Source organism: Antennarius striatus, chromosome 11 (genome assembly GCF_040054535.1).
Source record: "Antennarius striatus isolate MH-2024 chromosome 11, ASM4005453v1, whole genome shotgun sequence".
NCBI lineage: Eukaryota > Metazoa > Chordata > Actinopteri > Lophiiformes > Antennariidae > Antennarius > Antennarius striatus.
The window spans coordinates 13,249,311-13,262,630 of NC_090786.1; the positions used below are offsets into that span (position 1 = coordinate 13,249,311).

At 40.3% G+C, this 13,320-nt stretch overlaps 1 protein-coding gene across 4 annotated transcripts; it reads left to right on the forward strand.

Annotated features, from left to right (window-relative positions):
- Positions 1-270: 270 nt before the first annotated feature.
- On the forward strand, positions 271-10,886 carry mapk8a (mitogen-activated protein kinase 8a). Of its 4 annotated transcripts, none has more exons than XM_068326583.1 (12): positions 271-673; positions 5,185-5,351; positions 5,529-5,658; positions 5,788-5,846; positions 5,950-6,088; positions 6,491-6,656; positions 7,321-7,392; positions 7,656-7,838; positions 7,924-8,048; positions 8,164-8,227; positions 9,227-9,304; positions 10,700-10,861. In XM_068326583.1, the coding sequence occupies exons 1-12, from the start codon at positions 638-640 to the stop codon at positions 10,714-10,716; spliced, it is 1,236 nt and encodes a 411-aa protein (XP_068182684.1). In that variant the 5' UTR covers positions 271-637; the 3' UTR covers positions 10,717-10,861. The 4 variants fall into 4 exon arrangements, with proteins under 4 accessions (XP_068182684.1, XP_068182682.1, XP_068182680.1 ...); XM_068326581.1 differs by lacking the exon at positions 7,321-7,392 and adding an exon at positions 6,903-6,974 and having other exon boundaries at positions 275-673; positions 10,705-10,886; XM_068326579.1 differs by having other exon boundaries at positions 275-673; positions 10,705-10,886.
- The last annotated feature ends 2,434 nt before the right edge of the window (positions 10,887-13,320 follow it).

The window sequence follows — 13,320 nt, forward strand, 5'->3', positions numbered from 1 at the left end:
TGTTTAGCTGGGATTAGACTGAGGTGAAATAATCGGAAATATGTTAATGATAGAATGAACAGAATCTTTCCATTATCTAAACACGAGGACACCCAAAACTGTCCCTGGAGAAGGAAAGGAGGTGATAAAGAAGACTCAGCAGAGGAAAACGTTACCTGGTACCATATGTAAACTATGTCTGCCACTGATCCTGTGTATTATCTTCACTGCTGCCACCACGGATCCAAAATAAATCCCGTGATCATCGCTTTGCTGCCTCGGCGTCCTCTGCGTGAACGGCGCTGCGCTCCGGCGGCTCCGGCAGGACATTACCCGCACGACGCCTCCTTCATCTGCTCCATCATCACCGGCAGCTCGCTGACATCTGAAACTTTTTACTGTAATTGTCGCTATTCTTAGTTTGTCGCCTTTAAACACTTAATTGGATTAACCCCGCGGTTTGACAGCGACAGGTCAGAGCCACCAATAGCGGGTGGCGTGAGATCAGATAAATTACACCGATTTAACTAATCCGTCCGACGACACAAGGTGCGGTGGATCGCCGGTGGAAGGTGCGCTACGGGAAAAACCTGGGAAGGACGAACGACCTCGACTGAACGAACGCTGCTGTAGCCTTTCGCTGCAGGTTTTTCCCACAATGATCATAACACTGCAGGCTCTGCTGGAACAAGGGGTAAGATTCCGTAGTAGTCGAGAATGTTTTGCTGCGGGAGTCGGTGCGGGACGCGCGTCCAGCGCGTCTCCGCAGGGCCCGAGGTATCTGCGCAGCGACACGGATAAATAACAGCGATCCGGGGCTGTCAGGGGGCTGCGGGGAGAATTTAAACTACTCAGCGCCAAGTTAACGTAATTTTACCTGATGTCGTTCAGTCACATGTCTTCGTGGAGCCTGGCTGCGCTTCGAAATGATGGATGAACTGTAGATGGTGCCAATTTTGTTTTAATTTTTGCAGCGCTCTGTGCATTCCATAATCCATATGATCACGAACACGAGACAAGACAGACGAGCTTGGATGCCAGCGCCATCATATGTCCCATAATAAACCTCAGTTTATTTAGATAATGATCACTGCAGCGTTGTCGTATTGTCCCATGAAGCCTCACTGGAAACTAAAGTAATAACACCCATTTTGTGTTTGTTTGACGTTAAAATATATTATATATCAATGAATCAGGATCAGTTTAATTAACTCGATGCAACACAAGAAAAGGCCAAAATTTTAACACAAAAAACTACTTTTACAGACTGCTGCAGTCTGTAAACGATTCAACACCCTGAATATCATCCTTCACAAGGACACACTTCTGTAAATCACAGGTTGTTTAAACACTGTGCCAGCCTTCACATACTTAAATAAACGTACTTAACTAAAATACATTCATCCCAGCTGACCTCAAAGCATACGAAAAGTACATCAACAAGCATTAGAAGTTTTAAGATGCAGTTCTGTGGTGCAATTATACAAAAGTTATGTGGTCTGAAGATCAGCAAGTAGATGATAATGTGGAAATGATCACTTATCAGCAAATCCTTGAATAGAACATATTTTCATTTGTGAAGCTTTGTTATCAGTTGACAGTCCAGAAGGACAACGAGTCCAAGCAGAGCAAATCTCAACATTGCGATGTGCAGAAAATCCACAAACACCAACCAATGTAATCTTTATGATTCCCACCATCCGCTGCGGCACAACTTAGGGGATATCAGAGCCCTGAACTGCCAGGCCCAAAACATTGCTCCCAGGGCAGAAGGAAAGGTCAAGGAGCAGGAACACGTCCAGAATTACGACATGCGGCTATCCAAACTGGGTATTTGTCAAGAACAAAACAGAAACCCATCATCATCTCCTACACTGCCGGTGTTTAAGAAAAAATATTGAGAATTTTCACACAAGATTCCCCTACATTTCAAACCTGGAAACACAATAAGATAGAAGCTGGTCCACTCTAAGGACAAAACAACCAGCAGAGCATTGCAATGTATGCTTTCCAATGCAGTGACTGGTAAATTGGATAGACCAAACAACCAATCCACAAGCATATGCCTCCAACCCCAGAAACCACAACAACCATTCACACCTGAGTGCACCTCACAGTTTCTGCTCACACAAGGACGGTCAGGACGACAACTCCTATATTAAATAGTAATGATTTGTAACAAGATTTATTATTTTTTTGGTTTTGGTTGTTTTCTGCTCCAACAGGAGTTTCAGTATCTGGACTCTATCAATCAGAACCGAAGAATCTCTTGGATGAGAGGTGAAACGATCTCAACCAACCATAAAGCCAATTATTTTAATTAAGTGATCATTTTTAATTTATTTAATTTCTTTTTGACTCATCATGATTTACCTTGATTTGGATTACTGAGAACCTAAACAGACATTCCTCAGGAATGCTTCCAGGAGCTGGTGTCACCATCACATTTGCAGCGGGTCATAAAGGCTCACTACAAAGTACTCTAGATGTTTGTCATTAAGGGGTACAATAACTACTGCAGCAGTCAATAAATGAAGGGAAAACCTTCATATATACTTTTCAAACTTTTCCTTTGTGTGACTTAGTCATTGTGAACAGCTAATAAATAGTAATAAACCTTGAACAATAGTAGTTCAATAAAAGCCTTGCGCGGTAGGTTTTGTTTTACTCACTCAATAGTTTTCATTTGTCTTCAACACCACTGAACAGCACACATTTACCACAAACGTAGATAAATTTATATTTTTCTTTGAATAACACTTATCAATAATATTGACAATGTCATAACAGCGAAGTTTCCATTGAAATAGCCTTCTGTACATCAACTGTCTCCAGTGTTTTATATGTTTTATAGATGAGAGAGAGAGAGAGAGAGAGAGAGAGAGAGAGAGAGACGGAAGTGAGGATGGATAGAGAGAGAGAGAGAGAGAGAGAGAGAGAGAGAGAGAGAGAGAGAGAGAGAGAGAGAGAGACGGAAGTGAGGATGGATGAATGGATGGGGTGGGGTGGGTCTGTCTCCGATGAGGAGTGACGCGCTGCTGGGACGCATGCCCCGTGCGCACTGCGCGTCCCGGCCTGCCTGTCAGTACACCCAGATGGAATCGTAGGCAAGTGTATCTGGTGAGGTCATGCATTTTTGAGCCGCACAAAGGAATAAATCATCCTTTTGCGGCGACATAAACAATAGTCCGCTGCTCCGGAACATTTCCCCGCTGATCGGACCTGCTCGGCGATCGATCGTGTGATTAAACGACAGAGGTAAGATGAGGATTTGCTCCTCCGCTCCTCCTCCGCCGTGCTTATTGTTTGGCAGTGGGGGAGGGTCGTACTGTATGTCGCTGTGCGAGTGCGTCTGCACGGCTGTGGTCGTTGTTGTAAAATCGCTGCCTCACTGACCTGCAATCCTGTGATCTTCATGCTATAAGTCCCCCCAACCCTTTTTTTTAATGAACACCGCCAGCGCGATGTTTCTCCAACAGGCGCTGTCACATCCCGACCCGGCGCCTGTCGGCTGTGCGTCTCTGATGAATCTCTTCCATTTGCAGCGGATAAGACGCGAGGTCGCGTAGCCAAGGTTAACAGACCGGTATGGAATGAAAATAAATATCGGACTGCAGATTTTCCTCCACTAAGGTCCCACGTCAACCCGTTACGGGGCTTCTATTTCTTTCCCCCTCCGCCTTTTCTGACAGTTTAAATGTGAAAGATATCATGTATGATGATCAGTGTAACGGAATGCGTAAAATTCCCAGGGTATGCTGGAATAAATACGCACGATTGACATTAATTGAATGTTCGGGTTAGAACTGTTTGGATGCAGTCAGACGGTCAACAGTAATGTAATAACTATCAGGCTATTTGTATTACATATACATGTTTTACTGGTTTTCTGTGATGTCACAGATAATAATCCTTATGGAATTTTATGTCCTGATTACATATAATTTGCAAGGATTATATTTTGTCATATAAATATGACTGTCCATTAAATGGTGCGGGATGCTGTGGCTTGAGGAATCCACAGTATTCCACAAATGACTTGGATGTGTTCCTGCATTTGAAGGATGCACAGGGAGCCCAGATGTCTGAAAGAACCCAACCTTCAAATGCATCCAGGCGTGAGGTCCGGACCTGTCAGGTGGTGCCTGAGGTCACTGAAGTGTCTTCTGCCTTGTAAATACTGCAGCTGACATACAAGAGCCGTTGTGTCATTGATTTCAGATGAAGCTGTTGAAGCGGTGTGTACTTGTAAGCATCAGTGGTCGTTATTTTGCTGTGAGGATGGTAATGCATTGACTTTAATTATCCTCATTGATAGCCATTGTGGCACACACAATTATTACACAACAGAACAACAATGTAAGTGTGCACACTTGAGCTGAGAGCACTGCACACTGACTACCATTACATTTGATTCATCATCACTCTGACAAACGTAATTGTTCACCTGTCTGATCTATAAAGAGATGTGGCGTGTCTATTTTCATGTTGTGGGGGAGGTGGGTGTCACATACGTCTTCGTGACGTTGGACGAGCAGAAGGAGAGCTGACTCATTTCATTCTGGCAGTCATATCCCTCATATGGGCTGTGTGTCGGAGAAAGTGGAAGAACAGGGAGGGCGATCATGCTGTTTTACATAAGAACACAATAAACGGAAATCCGCCACAGTTTTCTCCTTTTTAGATTCAGGGCGTGTTTAATGCAGAATGAAATATGACAGGGAACATCGGACACACAAATTGGCATTTCTGTGTTGTGTGTTATCCGGGTTCCCAGCCTCAAGGCACAGCTTGGCCGCTTTAGCATGTGCCTGAGGAAGACCTGCTTGTGTAACTGACTGGGCTGGAGTCCTGGCTCCAGAATCACAGGAATTATCACCGGGCTCGGTTTTCCAGTGTGACAGAGTCACTCTGTGAATCATGTTTCATATGATAGAGTGGACCTTCCTGTTGCCTGCTGTTCTGACACCTCTGCTCATCACAAATCTTCTATCTTGGTGTGTTGCTGAGATAAAGACCTGCAGTGTTGCTTCGTGTGAAATTCAGCAGTGTATTTTCTCCCTTACTCCTTATCTGCTTTCTCTGGAGGAGGGATTTTTTATTCGTCTTCATCATTCTGCTTAGCGGCCATTGTGGTGTCTTTGGTGTCATCCTGCCACTGCAAAATACTTAAACTTTGTGTCCACTTTTTTTTTTTAATCAAAGAGGACATTTTTAGATGCACAGAGAACCTTGATCAAAGATTCTGCCATGAACAAAAATAAGAGAGAAAGAGAGTTCTACAGCCTAGATGTTGGAGATTCAACATTTACGGTGCTGAAGCGGTACCAGAATCTGAGACCCATTGGCTCTGGAGCACAGGGAATTGTCTGGTGAGTTTTTTTAAACTTATTCATATTCAGTCAGTATCTACTTGGCAAAATATATGTTTTTTCTATAATATAAAGAATTAATTTGGACTTTTGAAACTACTCATCAAAAACGTGATGTTTTATACATGCTGAATTTGTGACTGTATTTCAATTGGATTCATTAACTTTGCTCTCCAGCTCTGCCTACGACCAAATGCTGGAGCGCAACGTGGCCATCAAGAAGCTGAGTCGGCCTTTTCAAAATCAAACACATGCCAAGAGAGCGTTCAGGGAGCTGGTCCTAATGAAATGTGTCAATCACAAAAATGTAAGTATGCTAATATATTCAGCCTCCTTACATTAGTGGTCTTTTTGATTGAGGAAATGGGTTTTATCTTTATATGCACTCAGATTCTCCTTTATCTGATTTCTTATTCATGTCATTTCCCTTCCACAGATCATTGGCCTATTAAATGTATTTACACCACAAAAATCATTAGAAGAATTCCAAGATGTGTAAGTAATACATTTTTGTATCAGATATTTTTATCTTCTAACTTCAACACTGAAATATTCCCTCTTGCTTTCTCTGCTGAAACAGTTGTCTTTGCTCCATCAGGTACTTGGTGATGGAGCTGATGGATGCCAATCTGTGCCAGGTCATTCAGATGGAGCTGGACCATGAGAGGCTGTCTTATCTACTCTATCAGATGTTGTGCGGCATCAAACACCTCCATGCAGCCGGCATCATTCACAGGGTAAACATCAGCTGGCTGTGACCACGCAGGGTGATGCCAGGCCAGTGTCCCGAAGAGGAACTGTTAAACCTGCTGTGATACTTGACACTGATGTGTAAGGGCAAAGGGTCAACAAACAGCTGCGACAGGAGCTGGAATCTGCCTCCGTCAATTTGATCTTAGTCATGATGGATCATTTCTAATGTGTTCAAATAATTCTGTAATCTCAAAGACAAACACAAAGCTGTGAATAATCTGTGTTTAAACAATGCAGCTGGTGGGTGTGAAGTAATGTGGGATCTATTTATCATCAGAGAGGTTTCATATCAGTGTTCTCTCGTTCACTGATTTTATGGCATCTTTGTTTCTTATTGGCAAATTGAACACCGAAAAAGGTTCATTTTGTTGTGAATTCTTTTGCAGGACCTGAAGCCCAGCAACATAGTCGTCAAGTCAGATTGTACCTTAAAGATTTTGGACTTTGGCTTGGCTCGGACAGCGGCCACGGGTCTCCTGATGACGCCGTATGTGGTCACGCGCTACTATCGGGCACCAGAGGTGATCCTGGGTATGGGATACCAAGCCAATGGTTAGTGATTATCTGTGTCACTCTATAGCATCTAATGCATGTTGATTATCAGCATATGAGAATAATTATTATACTACAGACAGATGTATTATAATGTAAACTCAGTGACTGGAGAATAAATCTACATGGTGCATCCATACATAACAGGGATATTCTGTGAGGAAACAAGCCTCCTGCACATATCTAATTTGTTGTGCATTCTTCTCGCCTCTTTTTGGCTGTGTTTACCGTACTCCACTCCACTAGTGGACATATGGTCTGTGGGCTGCATACTGGCGGAAATGGTGCGCCATAAAATCCTCTTCCCAGGGAGGGACTGTATCCTTGGGTCTTTCCAGCTCTGTGTAGTGTTTGTGCTTCATGCTGTGCTGACTGTCAGACTGTTTCTCCATCAGTTTGAGCCCTCAGTGCTGTATTTTTCATGGCTCTTTGGTGTTTTTTAATTGGGCTTTCACTTTATTTTTTTCAGTTATTTTTTAACTCATCATGACATTGCTCTTACATTTGTCGGATGCTGCATGCTTTCCATTTTCATTTCTGTTCATCATTACAAATTTGCCGGTTGGTTTGCATCGTTTTCATTTTTTGTGCCTTTTGTTTGTTTGTTTGTTTCACCATTTTGTTTGCATGCTCACGTCCCTCTCATCTACTCGTCCACCCCCAGTGGACGTGTGGTCAGTGGGCTGCATAGTGGCTGAGATGATCAGGGGAAGTGTGTTGTTCCCCGGCACTGATCGTATCCTTCCCCGTCACTGGTGAATTACTCATCACTTCGTTCTGTGTGAAGACATCCAGCACCATTCAGTTCAGCTTCTGTCACTTTTCTGTCATTGTTTTCTACCTGATCCCACATGACCTCCATCGTGGCTCTTCTGCATCCACCTGTTGTATGACTTGTCTGTGCTGCTTAGGACACTGAGTGAGTAGCTGTTAAATACCACACTGCCACTATGTGTGCAGGAGAGTACGGAGTGTGTTCCCTTGACATTTACCCCACAGACATCGACCAGTGGAACAAAGTCATAGAGCAGCTAGGTACTCCATCTCAGGACTTTTTAATGAAGCTTAACCAGTCAGTAAGAACCTACGTAGAAAACAGGCCACGTTACGCCGGGTACAGCTTTGAGAAGCTCTTCCCAGACGTGCTTTTCCCTGCTGATTCAGACCACAACAAACTGAAAGGTAGGTTCATTTGTAAGTCGTCATTTCATGTTCGTAAATTTGAAAGAACTCCTCCATCTCATGTGTTTGTTGTTCATCCTCTCAGCAAGCCAAGCCAGGGATCTCTTATCCAAGATGTTGGTGATTGATGCCTCCAAGCGCATTTCTGTAGATGAGGCCCTGCAGCACCCCTACATTAATGTTTGGTATGACCCAGCTGAAGTGGAAGCGGTAAGTGATCACCTTCGAGGGGTCACATGAGAGTTTAATTACATCGCTTGAAGTGGAAAGTTGGCGTAGCTCTTGAATAGGCAATGTGCCATTCAAGCTGTTTTCTCTTTCCCAGCCACCGCCGAAGATCCTGGACAAACAGCTGGATGAGAGGGAGCACACTGTGGAGGAGTGGAAAGGTTAGAGGCAAAATAAGACTCAGCACTTCACTTTTCAATTTCAGTTTTAGTGTATTATTTACCTTGTGGCTCTTGATCCAGAACAGGATTCATGCACCAGAAATTATTATTTGAGAGCTTTAAATCTTTAAATAATTCCTTTTAAAAATTGGAATTGCAATTAGAAGAAGCATCTTATGTAGTCAATATCAACAAGTCTTGAATCTTTAGGTATACTTTCCCACACAATGAAAAACATGCCTTTTTTTTGGGCTATGAGTATTTTGTGCTGAAAATTAGTTTTATCATTACTTTTACCAGAAGTTGCAAGATATGGTGTCAGTGAAGATAAATAAAATAAATGTTGACTCCCTGGTTAAATATAAAAAACAGCCAATTAATTTAGCCAAACATCATCAATAATAAAAAATGTTGTTTAATATGCAGCTACTTGTGACTATTAATACTATTCTCTGTAGTAAATAAAGCTAGTTTTGTGTAAATCAGTTGTGTTGAAAGAAGAAAAAAGGTCTGCATGTCAGATTTTATGATTAAATTTGTTAAAGGTGATTTGATGATTTTCTGTTCATGAAAAGCAAACAAATAGAACACGTTTAAAGGAAACTGGAGTAGCAGCTGGTTAAAATGGCAAGACATTGTTTCCTGATGAGATTTGTATCTATGCTGCGGATGCCAGGGGATACATTACCTGTCTTTCATTCCCCTTTGAAAGTTTTTCAGTTCATATTTTAAACTGTCAGGAACCCAATTCTGTGAGTAAATATCACTTTCAGTTGAACATCAGGAGTAGCTCATATTTACACATACCAGGCAAAAATGACCCCTCACTCATGTTTTAGAAGGGACACACTGGTACAGTCTGCACAAAATAGACATCTCATGCTGCTTGGATTGTACAGTATACACTATACTCAGTTTTAAAGAGTATCACACACTGCTTTAGGTGCATCAGTCGTGTCTCAATGTCTCACTAAGTTGCTCCTCTTCTTTCTTTTGTAGGGCTCATTTATAAGGAAGTGAGTGAATGGGAGGAGTGGACAAGAAATGGAGTCATAAGAGGTCAGCCACCTCCTCTAGGTGAGTAGTCATTGTGTTTGAAGGAGATTAGATGATACAGAAAGAATGAACGATTACTGCAGTACTGTTCTGCTTCTACATTGTTTATCAAAAGTGAATGATGGAGTGATGGATGGGGCTTTAACAAAGTTTTATTCTAGAAGATTCTTTTGTTAAAAAATACTCCAACTCAATATTTAATATTAAAGTTTATGGAATGCTTTTACGTGTGCTGTAAACAACCCAAAATGTATTCACCTGAATTGTCTGGTTCAACCAAGTCATTCATGTCAAATCTATAATAAAGAGATATTTCTCCTTATAAGGAACGTGTAGTCACTGTACCAAAAGCATTTCAATAACTCAATAGAAAATATACTTGAGTAATTTTTTAAGAGTAAAGAGGAAAAATAACAACATTAAAATGTTTCCAGGATTATGCTGGGATATTTAAAAAATAACTGTGATGTTTCAAGAATAAATAATGATACTGAATTCAACAAGTACAGTAACTATAGTCCCTGAATGGACTGCCCAACCAATGCTCAACCAATATTTAAATTAGACCTAAACACATTTAGAGCCTGGTAAATAAAGATTAATGTAGAGACAAAAAAAACAAAAAACAAAGTTAAATATTTTAGGATGTAGCTGCTGTGACTGACAACTGGCTGTTTGGTGTCGGCTTCGTGTTAACTCAATTCAACTGGACCTCTCACGGCATTTTGGTGTTAGAAAAATATAACATGACTATTCCAGATGTGTGTCTTCCAAGCATATTTTAGATTTGGATCAGTCAGACACAGGCGAGATGCGATGGCTTGAGCCACCAAATGTCACAATGACTCTTTACAAACCTGTGGAACAGCTTGTCCATGTTTTGGGATTAAGTCAGAACTTTTAAAGAATAACTTCTTTAAATTTTTAAGAATTAAGAAAAATTATTTTCAGAGTCAAGTTTTTATATTTTATATAAAGACAAATTACTCGGGGAGCCACAAAGCAAGATACTGAGGTGGCCCAAACCGGTCAGATGTCCAGTGGTTGTTGGGTTTTAACAACATGAAACAACCAATTGTGATTTTGTTTGTAAAAACTAACTTTACATGCCTGATATAAATTATATGTACATGTGTATAAATTATATGTACATGTAAGTAGGTCATTTCAGTTAAGGCATAATGTAAAATATTCTGTTTTTTAAAAAAGTACTTACTGGTGTTGTTTAATTCATCATTTTTAATTTCAAAAGATATTGTTATACAGTAATCTTTTTTCCTAAAACTTGTAGTGGGCAGCCGCAACAAAATTAAATTTAGATGTAAATTACAAAACAAAGTTCAGATAAAATCATTAACATTATGATTATAATGTACATTTCACTGAAACCTATTTGGTGACGTGTTTTTTTCGCAGCACAGGTGCAGCAGTGATCGACAGCCCCCCTCAGCCCACATCCTCCTCCTCCTCCTCAGCCAATGATGTTTCGTCCATGTCCACAGAACCTACTGACCCGAGCAGTGACCCCACCATGACCTCTGAAACAGACAGTAGCTTGGACAGTCACACTTCTCTGGGTGCACTGGCTTGCTGCAGATAACACACACACACACACCTACACACAACTACATGTATAAAGAAATCTTTCCTTTACCAGTGTGTTTGACTGGAGAGGGGTCAGAGAAGTCGAACCTTTCATGTTAGATGGTAGAGCTACGCTTTTAATGTACAGTTTGTTTTTATTGCCCTCCTTTCACACAGCTGTAAATGATTGTGGTTTGAAATTGTATTATTATTAATGTATTTTTGCTGCAAAGAATCAGAGTATGTTTTGAGGTGAATATGTGATGTATGTTACGAAAGACAGGGATTCTCTGGCCATGTTTTTAACTACTGCTATACAGTCAAATGCTATAATGTTAGCTTTGCAATATTACGTTTAGTATATTTTTGAAATGTTCATTTGGAACTATGTATTTTTTGGACATTTCAACACCTGTTCTCTTTAGTCATAGACAACCAAACAAGTGATTTTGAATCAAAACCCAATCACATATTATTTTGATCCTGTTGCTCATCTTTCTCATGGAAAGCATCCTTTGGTTTACTATAGTTAAAATATTTGTTAATGTCACCTCTGATTGTGTGCATCTCATCTTGACAAGTAGTCAAATGATTGTTACCCTGACTTACATTTTTGGTTTTACAATAACTACTGTTAAATGACCTTTTTTGAACTCTTTCATTCATGTGGATGTAATTTAGAGGTGGTGATTTCTTTTATGAGGAAGAACAGGATGAATGTAACTGAATAGAAATGTGATGCAGTCAGTAGCCAGCAATTACCACTCTCAATGATCAGTAAACAAATACTACTCCACTGGCTAAAAGGCACTCTGTATGTGGGGACTGTCACCAGAGTGTAAATCAGTCACTGACTTTCGACAGGTTGTTTCCAACATTATTGATGGTTGTTTGCTACTTAGAATATTTATTGATTTAAGTGCCCTTACTCAGTTTCATGATTTTCAGTCCTGTCTATGGCAGACGCCCCTTACATCTGTGATGCGTCTTTCTGAGTGCTACCTCAACATGCACGCACATGTAAACACATATTTTTGAAGATACAGCACACATCAAGGTACTCATCATTTTAAAGAACAGCAAAAAACAGCTTTTTTTCTGTATTTGTGTAATTTATATATTTATTTCAAGCTAGGAGGTGTCTTGTATGAAATGTACATTTCATTCAGAACTACTATTTATATGCATTTTTTTTTCATTTCTGTGCAATATATTTCATATAGATTAGTATCATCAGTGATGGATCTGTACATTTTTCTGAAGATGTATGTACGTTTTCTGAGAGTCAGGAAACAGACATTCGCTACCTGCCATGATCACCTCTGGGTGTATCGAAGGCTCAAATTCCCAACCTTTCCATTTGCCCTTTTCAGGGTTGGACAGTAACCTCTTGCATCAGCTCAGAATGCACTTAGGAGATTGTGATGCATGTTCTGACCATTTGTGGGCCACATCTCAACAGACTGCAATGGTCTCCTCTTTCTATATTTCTCCTTTCCACAATGTCAATCAAAAATAGAAATGCTAGATAGGATAGTCTGTGCATGAGTACTTTCTGAGCAAATCTGGTTTCATGCAGGTACATTTAGAGGCAATAGAGAATAGCACTACTTTTCAGATGCAGCCTATCGAGGATTTGGTCTTTAACAGCATATAGTTAACCTGTCATGGTGCATTTGGCAAGGTCGGTTTTGTAAATTTTAACCTTTGGATCCAAAATTGCATCATTTTCAAACTAATTACGTACATTAAAAATGGAAACTGTTCTTCAACTCCAACAAATAAAGAGTTGAATTTTATTTGCTTGCATTATTTTTTTCTTTCAACGTTAACATTTCTTTTTTCAAAATTTAAAATGGGCCGATGGACATCATATACTGTATAAGTAAAGGTATAGGATTTTCTTCTTGTCACTGAGGAATTTAGTCAATAAATAATGGGTTAAAGGACTTATGAATTGCAATCCTGTTCGTGAAAAAGTTGGGACACTGTGTAAAATACAGTATAATAGTGCAAAGTTGATAAGTCAAATGTTGAAACAAAAAATGTAGGTCAAATCTATATCCACATTTAGAATATGATACTAGCAACATTTTTCGTAAAAGTTAGAGCAGGGCCATCTTTAGTACCATAGCAACACCCATATGCCTTGGAGAACAGAGATGACTAATACCTGTTCTTTTGTAAGTAGAGTATTTTCTCATTCTTTCCTGACAAAGGATTTCAGCTGCTCAAGAGCGCTAGGTTTCCTTTGTCGTATTTTATGTTTCATAATGTACCAAACATTTTCAATAGGTGACAAATCAGAACTGCAAGCAACTCAACTGAGCCAGATGGTTTTACTACAAAGCCATGCAGATGTGGTTTTGCATTGTTTTGCTGAAATGAGCAAGGCCTTCCCTGAAAGGTATATTGTTTACTTGGCAATACATGTCGCTCCAAAACTTTAAAAA